Here is a 19,802-nt window from a genome sequence, read left to right on the forward strand (position 1 = left end):
CAATGATAATTTTAGATGTAGATATTAATTAATGCCTTATGTTTATTAAGTTTTGAGATTTATAATGATGATTTGATTCGATTCATTAAACTGCAAGAGCAAATTTTTAAGTTTTATTTTAAAGCAAATTATTTTTCCTTTAACTGATTTGATTATAAATTAAATATACGATACCAGGTATACTATAAAAATTTTGATATCATAACAATTAAAGAAGAAGAATTTTGAGCCTGAAAGACAAAATTTGTTATTGCTATTGATTCCTGTTTCGTTGTTTTGGGGACATATCTCAAAACTGATGTTTTTGCTTTCCACTTTAGTATTTTGTTTCTTATTAGCTTTAGCAACATGCCTTTCAGACCTCTGTTGCAACTAAATTTGCAGAACATTTTAAAATGTACGTATGGTATTCTTTAATTCTAACGCTGATATTATGTTATTATGTATTTCTTTTGTGTGTGTTTCACAACAAATGTTTTACTCAATAAATGTGATAAAGGAGGCGGTCACATGGACATTTTAAGTAGCATTATGGTGCAATTTTTCTTAGATCTTTGAAGTAAAAGATTAAAATTGGAAATGCTTCATTTCCTAAAGACTAAATCAATCCATTACCTATCTGTACTTGCAATCTATACTTGCAACTGTAATAGCCGCTCAAGTGGGATATTGATTAGCGACGGTGACTGCCGTACCGAAGGGTCCAGATTTGAATCGCGAAGAAGGCTTGTATATTTGTAAGTGTATAGTGTCTGTGCGATATGGGGGTCCGTCTAACTATGCAGTGAGTCGAAAGTCCTCTCGAGAGGTTGTTGATTGAAAAAGAGGGCTGGGGATATCCTCGGGCCTGTCCACAATGGATGCTTTCTCTCAAAACTTGCGACGAAATTACATTTCTAGATATCTTTCTGTCATGCATTTTGCTTTCTTAAATTCGTCTCCGATATTAAGCTTGATTAGAATTCATGGCATTTTCCGCGACTTCAATTTGTAAACATAATGCGTATTTTTCGAATGCAAGCAAAATACAAAATTTGCCGTCTGAATATAACTTACTTCTTATCTATATTATTATTACGTAGGTACTTCCTCTATTAAACATTTAGCACAGATTGCCGAAGGTTATCACTTGCTCATAAATTGTTTGGTAATGTTCATTTAATAACGAAGTTTCCAAGAAGGAGAGATAATATCATTTCCTCTATGAACGTGATAATACTTCAAAACTCTCCAAAGATCATCTAAAGTTTGACGTAATCTAAATTCTGAAGAATTTATAACAAACATTATAGTATTTAAGGGAATAAGAGAAATCTTACCTGTCCAATTTTGGTAAAGTTTTGGCAAAATTGTTTTATTGGCTGGTGGAAAAGTTTATTAATATCTTTAAATTCATATTTTAATACATTTGCTTTATTTAATGCATTTGCCTTATTACAAGTTGTTGTAAATTTTTATAGAATTACAATGAAAGCTAGGAAATTAATTAACATCTACTTAAAAAATGTGTAAGTTTTCGAAAGATTTAAATAATTTTTTTCTTTTAAGTTTGCATCTATAGAAATACTCTTCAAATAAATGCCCTTAATTTATATCTTTAAAAGCTTCATCGATGTTTTATAAGGGTTTAAATCATCTGAAATTTTATATTTATTTTTGAAATTTTGAAGAATTTTTGTAATTCTGATTGACAAACACTCGTTATCTCCAATTTACCAACTTTTTTTTTTTCGAACAGAGAAAAGCGTGATCGTTCGTCAGGATTTGAAAGCAGTTTTATAAATTGCAGTTCAACGTGTTTTCAGAACTTAATTTAGCAAAAATTAACCTGTATGAGAATCATAACAAAGACGGCCTGATATCTTTGAAATGTAGAGACGCATTTAAAATAAGCAACAATGGTTTTTCACGTACGAATATATAACGAGGTACTATGCAGACGATATATTCGATGGATTTTGAAAGCAGCTTGCAGGAGCACCTTCATTATACTTTGAATACATTTTCTGTTTTAAAGAATACTAATTACAAATGTATTATTGTAATTAAGGTATTATAAAATACCGAAAGTGTATCGATGATTTTGTCAATACGATAATTGTTGTTACTAAATATTTACAAATATTTCTTTTAAGAGTTTGATCAGATACAAATAATATTATGGATCACATATTATGTAAATTTCTGTTCGTAGCTCCAGAGCAGCTTGCTCACTTAAAGATATACCTAATCTAAAATTTTGATATTATCAGAACAGGCTGAGAAAATAGGCGAGTTTTCGAAAATTTAGCCTCTAGCTTCTGGATACCTTCATTATGAATCGAATTGAGTTTTCTCTGATTACACCATCTCCAGTCTGACCTCGCAATACGTGAGATATGAAGATAATGCGTATCATTGTTTGTTGAATAATGATAATTTTTAACAAAAGTGTTGAGTAAAATGATAATTACGTTTTGGTTTAATATCAAGAAGCTTCATTGGACTTGAAGATTGTGATCTTGGGAAATCCATTAAATTAAATAAATTTTCCTCACTTTTATGAAGAATTATTCGTGACACAGTCAATGAACAAAATTAGTTAGATTCGCCGTTGACTGGTGATTTTAATTCATACTTGACTGGTTCGATGAAATTCAGTTTTCAATGAAGGTGTAGGTGTGTATTTATAAAAAATATATGCAATGAAATTTAATGCTATGCTATATTATTTTAAGATTTTTTAATTGATTTTCACTTTAATATTTGATGCATTTTGTCGTTCATTTCAGGCAGCTTGCTATTCTAAATTTTTTCATCATTGCAAGATTTTTCACTATTAAACTCATGCATAGAATAAAACCAGTTTTAATAAGAGTTCGTAGCTTATTTCATTAATACAGAGGCGGACCTACAACTATAGAAGCCCTGATAGGATTCTTCCTGGAGCTCCTTTATTGGAATGGTCATTATGTAAAATCGCACCACAAATATATAATTAACTTTAATAAAATGATTTGGGAAACAAAAAATTTCCCTGCATCAATCTATTCAATCATTGTATTAAAATTGTAAATTATACTGAACTTTTCAGAACTAGCTCTTACATTTAGAAAATTTATTAAACTTGTTTAGTTTGCAATAGTATTTTGACGCACATACTTTCTGCATATAGAGCCGCATCTGCCAACGGGCACGCGAATGACGGCGGGCGCATAATTAGAGAAGGGGAACTGCTCATGTCTCATAAAATTGTAGCATTAGCATTTTTAACATAAACATTTAATATATACATGGCACATTTATGCGTAATCACTCTAGCAGAATAAAAAGTCCCTTTTTTATATATCTACACATAGGTAGATATGTATGTTTAAGGTTCTTCAGAGGCCCCTGCCCTGATCAGAGACTTAGAGCGGTTACTAACTCAAGTAAGGGACAATAAAGAGCTAATTTTTGCTAAAAAAACTGCATACTTGAATTAAAATTTTAATTTAGATATTGCTCAATATAAGTGTAATGATATTAAATTCAATTTTCGCTCGCAGTCTGCAGGAAATATACTCTAAGAATCACCGAAATGTATTTAAACGCACGGATTTTTTAAACTAAAAAGGTAATATAATATCTTTCTAATGGTTGATGGCAGAACTAAATTTAGATGACAATAGAAATTTTGGTTTGTTTCGAATAATTTTGTTAAGATGTTACTCTGAATAATTTTGTCTAGATATAGGTATTCGTAACGGCACTTTGCTAAAATAAATATTTTTAAATAAGACGATGGCTGCCACAAATGGTAAATGTCATCAGAAGCTGCTTTCTTAATTTATTGAAGTTTGTTGGTTTAGTTGATAACGGCAAAATAGTATATGAGGGTTTTTTGCCTAATGGGGGGGGTCTACTGTCGTAGAGTATTTTTTAAGGGAACTGTCTTGTATTCCTGCCACACGTGAGTAAAAACACGAAAAGCTAATGCAACCAACTTCTTTGCTGGAACTGAACTCGTGTCGAACTACTAATGTTCCAGTTTTATCCATTCGGCCAATGGTGAGCGGCATAGTTATTTACAATTCAAATGATAGTTAACTTGAAAGGCAGAAACCGTAAGTATAAAATGCCACACAGCGAATATGCAACAAGGTTCTTTGTCATGTCTGTTATTCACTTCCATGCAAATGATATATTAAATTTTCAAAAAATCATTTCTTCTTAGTTCGCTGATATCATAAAACTGCTGTTATTTGAAATAAAGCTGATGCATAGATGTACGAGAAATATTCCAAACGGAATGGCAAAATTCAGTTGCAGATTGGCACTGATTGAAAAGAAAAAACTTTAAAAATACATATCTGTATATTTGCAACTGAATTTCATTACTTCTGATGCACCCTTTGTTGTAAATTGATAGCTCGCGCCGTTAGGTGGCTCTCCGGGCGTCTTATCTCTGTTGATATTCTATAACTTAAATTTAGTTTGATGTAAGATCGAAGGTAATCGAAAGCCTAATAATGATGAAGACGTGTGCCTAATAATAATCCTTGTAACTATTGTATTATAATGTAAATAAATTTGAGTGTATTAATAACGAAACGGAATAATCACTTACCTCTGGATTTAATGCTCTCTGAATGGTAATGGAATTAGTTCATACGCCCTTTGCAAAATTTGTTGCTAAATTCTCGCTAAAAATGTGAGCTAGTGTAATTAAAGTAAGTGCATGACCTTTTCATCGTCAACATCTCCCAAACTCTACATAGTTGTAGCAAACCTCAAAAGTTATGCATTTACATTTACAAAAGCCTAGCTCGCACCTTTCCTAAAGTAGTAAGCAAAATTAATCTCCAAATCTAATTTATATTAGATTATTTGAGTTTAGTTGACTGCCAGAATCCTTGTCATTCGTAACATCAGAACACCTCCGCGGACTTTATCTTAACGAGGAACGGAGTTATGCTCTCATTGGGATTAGGCAAGCGTTTTATTGACGACAGCACGTTTTTCGTAGTTCCATCCCAAATTTGAAGGAGAATCCTTTGGGGACGGATCCAAGGATCATCCATTCCTCTTTCCTTACCACCGAACCATTCGAGAGAACTTCCATCTCGCTGCATATTTCAAGTGTGCTCACGCTGCACAAACTCTGTACACTTTCAAACGTCCAAACCTTCTCCCGGATTCGAACCCAAGCCTACCGATACACTACCGGCAACGCTAACCTCTATACCGCTCAGAGCACCGCTGTTAATCTTCATTTCTGCGTATCATTCAATAACTAAAATGCGGAAACCTCGGAATATAATAAATGGTTGACTTAAGGATAGAAAAGTTAAAAGTAAAAATCAAAAACAAAGTTGCAACTGTTATTTTCTGCCAGAGAGATAATCACCTTATTAGACATGACGTCTTCTTATGGTTATCCATATTAATATTAACCGCGCAGTGCTTCTGTTAAATATTTTAAATACAAAGCTAACCTTCATAAGCATAACTAGATGCCACTGGTTCCGGAAGACAAAAAAGAAGTTATTTTGCAGTTCATCAGGAATAGACCTTAATATACTTTATTTATACTCTTTTTATCATTGATGGAACTTCCAAATTTATATTAAAATTGTTTTTAATTTTTCTGGATTGAATTAATTTTCAATTGCAATAGTTGCAATAGCTTCGTTCGTCTGTTTTGTGATTCAAACTGGCATTTGACATCTGGCCTTTCTCTGAATGGATACACTTGAGATTTTGATTCATATTCTGAAATATTTCTTAAATTGTGTAGTTATAAGAAGCATTTATAATGCATGGAGATAAATTATATAATTTTTTGTTGTCTAAAGATATGAATTCATACTTGCTTAATAATAATATAAATTAGATAGATTTTACTGGCACAAGAATAACAAAATAAATAGGTATGACTCGCATTAAATTTTAATGCTGTGGAGCAATCAAAAATACCTGTAATTTGCCATACTTACTTTGTAATCGTGCCGGAAACTGACAGGATTAATCTATCATCATTTATTCCATTTCATAAACCTGTTTAACATTCATCATTCTTAAAAGATAAAAAGCTCTTTGTTGTCACTTAACAGAAAAGAAAAAAGTAAAAATCCATAAATAAAATTTAAATAACCATGCATTTTTATCTCAGTACCCATCATAATTTAATTGGGACATTTAATACATGGTTCATTAATTGTTGATGATAAATAACCTCTAGGAAAATGCAGAATTTTTAAGACTTCTAAGGTCTAGTCCTTCAGAGTTTCACTTTTGACACAAGATAAAAGCCGAAATTGCTTACTATTGGCGATTTATCACCGATACTGCCATTTACTTCAGAAATGAAAAAAGAACAAACATACATCTAGTTATAGTTAAAGTGATCCGTAGTAGTATTTCTTACATTTAAATATAGTTTTTATATATATATAACGGATTAACGATGTACAGACGTTATGTAACAGATTAACGATGGTTCTCTTGAGATTTAATCCTGGGGGGGAGTACTTCACTACGTAGTTAGAAAGATAAAACTCGAAGGAGAGACTTGTAGACAGGCGTGGCCGAATTGAATGTAATTTTTATTGCTGGATACGAACTAATTATCGAAAATATATTCTTCATCACATGTGATCATGGACGCAATACTCACCTCACAGTTTCATATAAAGTATCACATTTTAGATAATGGCACTGCTGGAGAGTGGAGGCTAAAGTGAGCAATTATCCAATATGGAGACTCACCAAGAGAATGTTTTGGTTTAAATTAGAAAGGTTTCAGTTCTCAAAATTTTGAGTTTAGGTTCCGAGTTACCTACGTCATCATCATCATGCAAGCCATGCAAGATGGATTGATCTAAAAATGACGCACTCCAGAAAAGCTATTATTACGATTTTTAGAATACAGAGGGGGAATTAAGGAGCTATCGATAGTTTAAATTGTAATTTTGATTTGCATTAAATAAATTTAAATAATTAATTTTGATACATCTCTAATTTGGAATGAACAGAAACATACCCAGTAAAAAATGATCGACTTCTGTTTTAGCCCTGATGGACAATGCGTTACAATCAATCGTAAAGATTGCTGAATGGGGACTACTATACATATTTTTGTAAATCACTTAAATTAAATTTAGTATACATACTAGAAATGAAAACGCAATATAATGTACTTCTCCCGCCTTCTTAGAATGCCTTAGTGGTGTAATGGTCAGCACGCTCGGCGCGTATTCGAGAGGTCCGAGGTTCGAGCCCCGGTGAGGGCACTGCTCATTTTTCATCTCTTCTGCTTGGAAATAACCTAATATCGCTGCAGTGGCGTCCGAACTAAAAAAGGGTGGTGGATGATGATTCTCCATCACCAGCGTTTGGCAACTGAGTCCCCTAATGCCTAGTCGCCCTTTAAATGTGGAGTATATAATGTATTTCCCCCGCCTTCTTAGCATGACTTCGAGATGTAATCGTCAGCACACTCGGTGCGTATTCGAGAGGACATTACTCATTTTTCATCTCTCCTGCTTCGAAATAACCTAACGTCTGTACAGCAATTCTAAAATCATTGCTTTACTAATTGAATGAGTATTTGGTCACTTTATAAGGAGTTTTTGCATTCCTTCGTGCATATTATGGCAGTATAAGTTAGCTACTGGAAAATGCGTGTTCGAACACCGATGAGAGAAACTTAGTTTTTTTTAATTGTCCCTTGCTTTCAAAAAGCTACCAATCGCTGCATGTTTAATTTTTCATGCCTTGTTTCTTTTCTTAAAGTGCTAATATTCGAATCAGCTTTTAGACTGAACAATTTGAATAACTGTTTCGCTATCTAAATAAACGATAAAATGACTTGTTTAGTAACAATAAAATGCCTGAACAAAAACTAAAATTCAGTTATAATAAGCGGTTCGCCGAACTAAAGATATTTTAGGAACTGGTTCCTCCGAACCGGGACAGATTGTCTCAAACTTATTCAAAAATACCTCTGAACAAGAACGCTTCTAAATATCTTTGCTATAATTACGTTTATGGCTTTCTTTGATATCCATATGTAATTTTACAAAATCAAAAAGAAATCATTATTGCTCTTTTATAAACGTGAATCACCGCAAAAATACGATGTAATCGTGTAAAACTTCCAAACCGCCATTTCATGTAGCACACTTTACAGAATATGTAAGAAAAGTGTGGTTTTACTTTTTCCGTTATCTGATAAACCCCGAGGTACAATAGAAAATGAGATCCCGTTGCGGCTTTCTCAGTAGTGGCTCTATTCTGCATGATCAAAAACTGGAAACTACTACTCCCCTAATACCCTCCGTCACTTCCTATCATCATCGCCTAAAAGTGGCCCAATCATTCTAATGCAAATGCGGCATTTCCGCCTGCTATTTGAGATTCCCCATCGTACGCGGCGGTAGTCAAGTATGGTTCGACTCCAAGCAGATTTTTTTTTTTCCATCTCGCTTGAAAGACGAGTGACTTTTTATGTAACAGTAGCAATCATATTTCCTGTTCCTCACTTATTCTCCATGCATCATTATTTTCATTTTAACTTAGGCATCACTTTACTTCGGCACTTGTGAAGAAGTGTTCTGTGATGTTTTTTAAAGGTATTTCTGAGTACTATAGTGAAAGGTATATACGTCTATTGTAATGTAATTTGTACATAATTTACTTCAACAAATAATGGATAGGTAGCTAATATTTATTACTGCTATATTGTGCTGTTAATGAAAGGCTGGAATGAAACAGTTCCGCTTTATTAAAAAACCGTACATCCGGGAAAGAGAAATAACATCTCAAAGGAAAGCTAACATAGATCCAGTTACACTCAGGAGAAAAAAACAGAGAATTTTGATTTAAAAAAATTTATTATTCAATAAACAATAAAAATCAGACAAGAATATTTAATATGTAAAATGTCTACGTCTTTCTAAATTTTAGAAATAAAGGAATAACAATATAATATTTGTGTTATGAGAAAAAGTGAAGTTCTCATGAAGAACAATTCAGGATCCTTTGAAATTAATTTTATCCACGTCATAATATGCGATTAGTGTAAGGAAAGCTACAAAATTCCTATTCAAAGAATTACTTTATTTCCTTTGAAGTACCAGAGTGGACTCTCGTTTTCACAAATCACCAGTCGACGAATTGTACGTTTTCTCGAACCACAATTTTGGTTCCAAAACCTTTGTCAGGACTTGTGTTTCTCTTGATTTGCTTTGGAAACAAACTAAATGAAAGCAACGTTATCCAAATTGAATATTAATTTCCAGTTGCATGTTATCGTAAGAAAATGCATCATAAAAATTTATGAAAAAAATATCTCATCCAATCGTCAAAGAAGTAAATGTCATTGAACTTTTGATATAAAAGAACATAGCGTAGAAAACATGAAAGAAATTACTTAAAAATCATTTCTAAGGGGTAGGATAAAAAACTACTTAAAAAAAAACGAGTAACAAAATGAAAAGCTTAAAGGAAGAAATGATCCAAGCCATTATACAAGGAAATGACGTCACATTATAGAAAAATATAACACTAATTTCTGAAAGCAGAGAATAATGATTTTACTGAAGGTTGAATGGATGAGAGAAGACTAGGATATGATCATAAATTCGATCGCTTAGCGGAATGAATTTCATAACGTATCTCCTGTATAAAAGTAATTTTCATTCCAGAATCCTCCCTTTCAGGAAAGATATTCTTCATGTACTATAAAACGGTTGATAAGTTTCTATTTTTTTGTTGATTTAAACAATATTAAAAGATAATATATTACTGTGTATATTTTTATAAGCTGTTTAAGCTAATTCAATTAAATGGATTCTATGCCTGCAGAATTCGATAAATATGAAACGTAGAAAAATTAATCGAGAACTTTCCTTTACGTGCTCCGTTAACCATTTCCTAGCCGCATCAAACAAGGGATTTATGTTATGTCAACTTTCTCCGTTCGCAAGTAATTTTTGCCTCATAATATTTAATGCACGCTGTAATTAGTTAATTGCATTATAAGGAATTAAGACGTTTCTCCCAAGAAGAGGGATGGAAATAAAAACATTACTCTCATATACTTTTTACTAGTTTTTGCCGTATGTTTCTTTTCTGCGAGTGTGATTTCTTAGGTTTGAGAATAAAATGATATTTTTTTTTTCTTTGCAGCTGAAATTCGTTCTTGATTTTTTTCCGTCTCTTGTTTTAGTCATTAATGATCTGTAAATAAAAAAGATTTTTCATTTTGAGGTTAATATGCATTATACAAGCATCGTATACAATATAGGTATGAATGTGTAGAATTATACTATGCGAGACATTTAGCAAAAGTAAATAATTTTATAAAATAATTGTGAGTTAAAATGTAGTATATTTGTTGAAAAGAACTATAAGACATTCTTGAATTTACCTTGTAAGGTGCAGCTATACTTTGGAAAGTATTAAGTGATTATGCATATATACATGCATGTGTTATGTCCGCCTGGTCTTCCGAAAGGTGATGCGTGCTATTCTGAAGGTAAGGTTCTGAAGCTTGCTGTTCTTTATGCGCATTTGATAGCTTTTTGTTGTTGTTGTCGCGTCCATATTACATGGAACAATGGTAATATTGTTCCATGTAATATGGAACCCCCAATTTTGAGGGTTATGAATTATTTTCCACCCCGAATTTTGGAGGGAGAGCACCCCTCTCGACTCCCACCAGTCCACACGAGAGGACTTTCGGCTCGCCGCATATTTAAAGTGCCGCCATGCTGCATCGACATCATACATTTGCAAACATCCATGTCATCTCCGGGATTCGAACTCGAGCCCTCCGATACCCTAGTAGGCTCCGCTAACCACTATACCGTCTGGGCGACGTATGATAGCTTCTTCAAGTGAAATGCATCTGCCAATCAAATATTATAATAAAGCATTGACTGGTTCCCAAGAATCAATTTTCTTGGTTTTATCAGAATATTTCAGAACAAGAGTGCATTCTACGCCAAATTTCGAAACACTTTTAGAAACATTATAATTTTCTATGTATTAAATAAAAAAACGTTTAAAGCATGCTAAATGCTGTTATATTGACACAAATTCTCTGCTTCGACAGTTTGCAAGCAATATCAAGATATTCGTAGAATTCTAATTTTTGCTGTGCCCTACATCTATAATTTAATCTTTGAAAATTTTGTGTTTACATATAGTGAAAAAACTCTAATTGGTCTATCTAATCTTTTTGTATGTGGTGACATTTACGTCGTAATTAATGCGAAACGCGAAACACTATTATATTAAAAGTAAATAAGCTGTTTGTCATCTGAACGTGCATGGTGGTTAGCGATGCCGACTGCAATAATCTTGGTTCGAATTTCGGAAAAGGTGTATACGTGTATACGAGCTAGTTTCCCTTAGAAACCCTCCACGAAAGCATCTCTCTCCTTAGACATATAGCCTTAGAATGCTTTACCATGATCAAATAAAATACTGTTTAAACTTTTCTCTGACTTTCTATTTACTTTAATCTATAGCAATAATTCGCTTAACTTCTGTTAGGGATTTTGGACCGATTAAATTTTACGAAATCATGTAAAACTCCATAAACGTTTTTTTCGTTTATTTTTAGTATATTTTTCGGATGTGCTTCGGGAATACTGTCGAAATTCGAGGTTCTTATTGGCTTATATCTTAATTCGACTCACTACCTATCTCTAAGCTAAGTCCATTTGCCTGCTGGTATTCGCGTGATTGTGTAATGCGTATTCGGGAAATGTTCCGCTTTTAAGATTTATTACTAACAATACATCTAATATCTTTTAATCGTTCAAAGAAAAAGATTAGGTTTTTCTCATAAACAGTGTTTGCTAGTATCCAGTCTGTTAATTCCTTCATAGCGCTGACCTACTAAACATATCTTTTCCCCCTCCTAATACTTTCGTGATTCGAAGGTAATTGACTGCTGAAGCTATCAATCTTCATGCCGTTATTTTATTCAAATCCAGCCTAATCATACACGTCGAGTATTTCACGGTTTGTACTAGATTTGTAAAGTTGACTAACGGTTCATAAATATTTTATGAATTTTCACGAGTAATTATAGATAATGTATAGTTTCTAACGCATTGTCTTACATCTCCTTCCTCCCCCAAAGAAGTCGTTTCATTGTTCTTTCCGCAGCATTCAACTTTGACTTCCTCTCTGTTTTTATTTTTCTTTTAATTATCATTATGTACTCCATTTAAAGACCTATGTGGTACACAGAAATGAATAATGATTGAAGTGGTTTACTTAATCTTCATTATAGTTATTAAAAGTTTAGTCAGTAGAAAATTTTAACTAAATTAACGATAGTTTTGAATTAAGAAAGTACGGAAAATACGTAGGTAGAAAATGTTTGCTTAAAGAAGGTCACATCTCTCATTTTCAATGAATTTATGAAATACCAGATATATGAAATTAAACACGATTTCATAATAGTATTCACGCTAAAATTAAACTGCAGATTAATAGGAAAATGTTTCCGATAAAGCCAGTGTAATCTGTGATTGAATATTACTTAATTTTGAATTTCAATTTCACTTAATTTTTCTTTTATGTATTGTCTTTGTGTTGCTTAATGGAATAGGAAAAAGAAATTTTTTAATGTTGCGGGTCAGATTCAATTTTCATATTGCATTTATGATATAAAAATAATGTTATATTTTTAACTATTAATTTCAAAAATCTCGTGCAGAAAAAAAACAATTGATAGAAGTTTCCTGTGAACGAACTCTAATTAAAGATTTCAAAAATAGCACACCTGTTAACTTTTGGCTGAACCCCCCCCCCAAAAAAAAGAAATTAAATACATTTCAAATAAAACTATTAAATTTTCATTGCCTTTTTGCACAACCTATTTGAGTGAACAAGTATTTTCTTCCGCGTTTTATTTGAAAAAGAAATATAGAACAAAATTAAAATTGGATTTTAATTTACGGTTAAAGTTAAGTGAAATAAGATCAGGTATAAAGAAATTGATCTCTCATAAACAGGCCCGAATGGTACACTAAGTTTTAGAATTAAACTATTGTAATTTAAATTTTGATAATTAAAATGGTAACCAATTATTAATCTGATATTTTTTATGTCTGTATATTTAATATAGCCAACAGGTTGTACAAATGGCAAAATATATTTTTTTAATATTTCTACTGAGAAATTGAAAAATAATCATTGTAAATGAAAGTGTATCATTGTAAATAAAATGTAGTGGTAGTACTAAAGTTTTTCATTTTTTGTTTAAATGGTACGCGTTTAGTCAAAAGGTTGAGAACCGCTGTTATAGACTCTTTGCTGTGTAAATTTATATAAATACGGAACAATACACGTGCTGATAATGTAAAACTTGTAGATAAATGCAATATAATTAAATTAACGTATTTACTGCACTTTTAAAATTACAACACTGGTGTTTTCATGTAATATAGTAACACTTTTTTTTTTTTTTAAATTTTATTTCCAGAATATTTTTGTGCAATTACTGTATTTATCTTTATTTTGGTATGTAGAGGAATAAACGTTATTCTAAAGAGTTAAAACTTGTGCACTATTTTTAGATTTAAAATGTATTATTTGGACATCGTTTTGATGCTCTAATTATTAATAACTCTTATATTAAGCAATTTTTTTAATAATTATATCTCCATCTAACACTCAGCTTTAAATTCGAAGATATTAAAAAAAAAGTCATATTTATATTGTTGGTTGCAAATTTAAATGTTTTGAAGAATGGGCTGTAAATTATCAATAACAATTAAATTTCTTGCGTAGACCATCTCTTAAATAGACCGGTATTCTGAAAATGTTATTAAGTGATTTTTGACAATCCCAATAAGCATACTGTTTAAGGCTTACCACCTCCACGAAAACTAAATTTTGTGTATTTATAAATAAAGTACTATTATATACTCTTGTTGGATTTCAAAACAATGTAGTTTGTATTTTGTATTTACTTTACTTTAATGTTATACTTATAATTTTACAATACTTATTACTTTTACCTTTTGGCCACTAATAATTGTTGTTAGTTTGGTTTCATGAGAGTGGCAACAGGGCAATTCTTAGAATTAGGAAAACATGTTTCTGTAATTAGTTAGGCTTATTGAAGATTAATTGTATGTTATATACCTGAGTGATGTTTATTAAATAAATGAATACTTTAGAATATAGTAGTCTCTTTAGAGTCCTTAATACGCTGGTAGCGTAATAGTTTGACGCATAAGCGAACAACTCTCCTTCTCAATGCTGTTCAACTTATTTCTTTATATAATTTTTCATAGTGGTATATAAATGTATCGAATTACTACTTTTATGGAAACGATGCGATTAAGAAAATGTATGCGTCGTTTCATTCGCTTCTGCCTTTTCTTCCCCTCCTCTTCATTTTCTCTGCACCATTTCCTTAATTTCTTTTCCTATTTCTGTTTTTGCTTGTCGGATTTTATAAAAATATGTTTTGCTTTTCCTTTATGGAGTAAACCTTCTTTAAGTATACGTTGTTGTTGGATGTATTGAGTGTACAAATGAGAAGAATGGTATCAGACGATCGATGCTGTAATCTGTCTCAGCTAATTTAACAGGATCCATAATGCCATCTATATATTTCGTTTCTCTGTGTACGGAGATAAACATTTTTATTTATGAAAACTTGAAAACTGGTAAAATAAAGACCACCATATATAGACCTAGAACATTTTGTTTCCCTTTTCTAGAATAATAATAATAAAAAAAAAAAAAAAACAGCATTTTAATGTACCAAATAAAATTCAAACAAATAAAGCATTCAATTATCCGATTACTTCTTACGTGACATTTTAATTACTTAATTTAAACTTAATATACTACATAATTTTTTATTTTAGACTTTAAAGATACACAAATGCACTTCTATGCAAAGATACACTAATGCGTTCTATTTTGTTACCCCGCTTAATCGAGATTTGACAATGTATACAGTTTTGTTATCGTTTAGAATATGAATATACACTCTGCACGCCCACACAAAAAAAGGGGGACAGTTCTATATATTCCTTTTTACTGGGTGGATTGACGAAATTTAACTTGCATTTTTCATGTCTCGGAAGTGCGACTTAGGCTATATATTAGATTTATATATAGTATTGTTCTAACATAATTATTTTGACAAAAAACCAGACTTTTCTGAAATGGCATACTGATTTTTTTCCAAATTTCGATTTTACGACTCAGATTATGGCTAAATATTTAATTTTGTAAATTTTAATGAGAACCTTACCGAGGAATTCAAAAATTTAACTTGGTACACTTTTTTCAGTTTACGTTAACGCTTCTAACCGTTAAGAATAATTCACTTGGCGATACTTATAATTTTTGGTAACCTATTTTCCTTTCCCTTTCATTTTGCACGATCTGAAAAAAAGGTTCACGTTAAAATTCGTAAACCACATTTGGCGTTATTATTGCTTAAAACAAAGATGCCAACTTTCAGAACGCACCACTATACAAATTCAAGTATATCTTAAGAAATTTCTAATAAAAAACCTCTGATATTTCGCGAGTTCCCTTAGAAATACATTTACTTTAAAATGGATTTTATGGGTTATAATTGAAACATTTCTTCAAAAATAGTGAAAGAAGGAATCAAGTTTAATAAAAAAACATTTATATATACATATATATATATATAATATCAAATTCAATTAATACTGAAGAGTTTAAAGTTTGAGAGCTAGTTTTTTATAATTACCTGTGCGCTTTTTACAGAACTTGGCATTTTGGCATAATTTGAGTAGTAGAATAGAAGTATGGAAAAAGAGCGATATGTCATGTCAGAAGTGTCAAAATGCATGTGTCTGAACACTGTTATACATAAATCTATTAAATACCCTAAGTCGCGCTTTCGAGACATGAAAAACGTAAGTTAGGTTTCGTCAATCGGCCAAGCAGAACGACAAAGAACTGCTCCTCCCCCCTTTTTTTCGTGTGTATGTGTGGAGAGTATGCATGTTATAGTCCTGTCTTACAGTATTTCTGCAGTTAATAGCAATTTGTATAAACTCTTTAAAATTTATAATTTCAACTAGTGTTGCCATCTTTATTAAGTCTAATTTCTTGCTTATTTTTTAGGTGAAAGTATGGTTTCAAAACAGAAGAACTAAACACAAGCGGCAGAAGCAGGAAGAAGAGCAACAGTCACGCCCCTCCGATGGTCAGTCGAGCTCAAAGAATGAGTCTGATTCCAAAGAGGGTCATCCTACCTCCTTGTCTTCTACCATGGAAGACTCCGAAGAATCAATGTGCGAAGACGAAGACGATTGTGATTCTATCTGTGATGAGTCACGAGACCAGAATTCGTGATTGTTATACCTGGATGTTTTTAAATAATTAATGAAGGGTAAATATTCAAGGACTAATATGCTCTGAAGCCAAAGAACTTTGAATAAATTTCCTTTAGTTTGATAATTTATAGACTGCTGACTATCTTCATGCATGATCATGATTTTTCATTTGGTTATTTAAACTGATTAAGCAGTTAACAACTAAATAAATATTAATCTAGTGATTTCGGGAAGAAAACTATTTTACTCAAGGAAATCAGCAAGATTCAGAAGCAAGCAAGCGCAAGTCATTCCATATAACTCTTAAATACAGCCTTCTTTGTATATAATCAGTCATTTGCTCTTTGCGATTCGTCATTACATCTAGAAATTTTAAACTTATCTCAGAAAGAGCATTTATGTAAGACGAAAAACAACGTTGTCAGCTTTCAGCTGTATCGAAGTTTTCATTTATTCATTATTGTAATATTTTATTAATTTTAACTGTAACTTTTTTAATATAACTTATGCAATATTTTTTTCATAAATTTTCCATTGCAGAAGATCTTATGGAAATAAAATAAAGCCCTGTAAGAAACTCATTTTTTTTAAATACTTTAATTAAGTAAAACACATGAGATGCTAAATTGTGCACTTGCAGAACTTTTTTCCCCTCAGTAAAATGGTTTTTCAGCAATTCTGCCATTCTTTGAGAATTTTTGTAGTACAAATACATGTCTAAGTTCAATATATAAGGGAATAAAACCTATAGACACATTTTTGAACACCCTGTTTATTTTTTTGCAATGACAATTAACTAGCTGAGATATATGATTCAAATGAGAGTGAAAATTTAAAAATTTTGGAATAAATTTTAAGGTCATAAAATTTATATAGCTCTCAGTATATAGAAAACTTAGAAAATTTAAAAACTCGGAGTAGGTGAAATATATTAACTTTGAACTGAATCAAATTGATATTTTAATGGCATTACTCTCATAACACAGTTAGAGTATGGTAAAATAGGTAAAGGGGTCTTTTGCATTGTGATAATATTTTCATTTGTTAGCGATAAGTACAACATGAATATTTCAAATCATAACGTTTAATTAGCATTCTATAATTGTTAAAAATTATTTCTCTAATTTTTTATCTAATTCTTTGTTCAATATATATATTTGTTCAACATATTTTTGCATTTTATACTTTGTAAATCTAAATGCAGGTTATATGTATTTAAGCCAAACTTAAATACGAGTATATATTGAGAAATTATTTCGTGTGTTGCGATTGTGGAAATTGATTAAATTAGTACGCATCAAGTTTTAACATGTCTTCCCCATTTTCCCAAACAAATTATGTTGTATTGTACTACTTCTGTATTGATTATCTTTTCTACTTAGAAGATATTCAATTGTGGGATTTGTAGCTATCTCCGAGGCAAAAAAAATTTAATTTAGTTTTCAAATTATAGCAGTACTTGCTTGCCGGTAATAATAAACTGAGTGATTTAAAAGGACTTGCACACCTTAAATGTTTTATCTAATTCATATAATTAATATTGCATTTAGTAATTAATATTTAATATACGTAATTGATATAATTTATAATGCACTAAATTGACATTTTTATTAACGCATTTTATTAGTTAAGTTAGCAAAAAAAAAAAAAAAAAAAACTTTCTAATGCCTTATATTAAGCATTTTCTTTGTAGAGTTTCATTTTTCAATTAAACACTTTTCTAACTCTTTTTTATTAAAATTCAAATATCTATATTTTGTGAAATGTGGTAGATAAGAAATGATTTCCATTTTATGTATTATTCTACAAAGACTTCCAGCTTTGTAGAATAATAGACTTCAAAGAATATACAGCAGCAAAAATTGCATTTTCTGTTGTCTTAATCATTTGAATAACCTCTAGCAGCCTTCAAAAACAACAAGATATTTCGCTATTTGACACTAAACCTAAATGATAATTTCGATAATTTTATTTTTTGTTAAGCGAACATGGCTGATTTAGATATCGTTGATTTCGTGTAGGTAAACGAAATCATGTATTTATTACATAATAAATGTTTGTTAGAGCCATTTTAGAATCAGATACTCACGTGATTATCATTGCAAAAACAGTCTTTCATGACAGTCGATACATATATTCCACGATAATTAGACCGCTAGTATGATATCTGAATTGTTACTTGTTATTTCCAGTATCAGGCCTGTTTTCTTCCAATTACCGGTAACTAAAGAAATATTTTGACTGTAAATACAGTGTAAAGATTGATATCCTGTTTCATAACTAATCAATCTGCTCTAGCAGAACAGTTGCTGATTGTCACACGCCACTTTGAACAGACTGATTGACTTTCAACTAACAGTGTAATCGAAAGTCTAATTATGCATTATATTTATGTATGGACTTTGCACGAGGTGAATCGATTAAAGGTAATCACTGTGTTTGCTGGTTACCTCTCAGTAGATTAATGATGCCAGCCAATGACTCTAAATGTTGTTCTTTGTTGTTTTATTATTTTGTACTTCAATCATTGACTGGTGGACATTTCAATGTCATTGTTCTATGTAATTATTTTCTTCTGTTTTCTTTTGTACAGAAAGTTTCATTGTATTTTTGCTTGTAATATTGAAAATTAAAAGTTTTGTGTTGATACGAAAGACTATTTTTTCTCTTAATGTGCTCATATTGTATTTTTTATAGTATTGTGAATATTCAATGGGAAAAAAAGCTTTAACTGGAGTATTTTAGCAGTCTGAGACAGTTTTCTTTTTTATATGAGAGACTGTTATTTATATAAAGGCAAAAATATGATTTAAACTGGAGTGAGAATAAAAAGATAAAGTTTTTGAAAGTACCCTAGATTATTGTAAAAAATGTCATAAAAACATTTCTACTTTCTGAAATATATGTTCATTTTTCTCAATCACAAATAATATAACAGCACTTGAAATATAAGTGTTAAAGAAGCATTCATTGACATCTGATCTACTCCTTATAATGGTTCAAATAGGGATAACAAAAGGAACATTGCTGCAATATATGTCAAATACCAAGAACGAATAAATTCATCTAGTGCGATGAAAGATGCAAATGATAGCATCCGTTATAAATTTAATAGGAACTTACCCACTGAGAAAAATCATTGCTGCCAAGGAAATTAACACCTAATGAGATATGTTGATAAGAATGAACTGAACAAATAAATACTTACAGCTAATTAATGATAAAACAAACTGAAATAACTTAAGAGAATTTATGATATTAATTGTCCAATATTGCTGACGTAAGAGTTAATTATTCCTTAAAAACTTCCGTCATTATTGGCAACAGAAAGAAATTTATCTCCACTGTATAGCATTTTAAAATTGGAAAATATGCAAAAAAAAATGTATCAATTATAAAAAAGATATTTAAAAATATCTATTTGAAGTAAAAGATTTTTAAAAATATCTATTTTAAATATCAAATTTGAAGTTTCAAGTA

General features: G+C 31.0%; 1 protein-coding gene across 1 annotated transcript in view; it reads left to right on the forward strand.

The window, feature by feature from the left end:
• LOC118185590 (uncharacterized) overlaps nt 1-18,976 on the forward strand; it is a 65,147-nt gene extending 46,171 nt beyond the window's left edge. The window contains exon 3 of the mRNA XM_035355476.2: nt 16,111-18,976. Coding sequence (XP_035211367.1) covers nt 16,111-16,341 — 231 coding nt within the window. The 3' untranslated portion in view covers nt 16,342-18,976. The remainder of the gene's footprint in view (nt 1-16,110) is intronic.
• The last annotated feature ends 826 nt before the right edge of the window (nt 18,977-19,802 follow it).

This window comes from Stegodyphus dumicola, chromosome 4, assembly GCF_044657685.1.
Source record: "Stegodyphus dumicola isolate Sdum_Otavi_A_Nest chromosome 4, ASM4465768v1".
Taxonomy (NCBI): Eukaryota; Metazoa; Arthropoda; class Arachnida; order Araneae; family Eresidae; genus Stegodyphus; species Stegodyphus dumicola.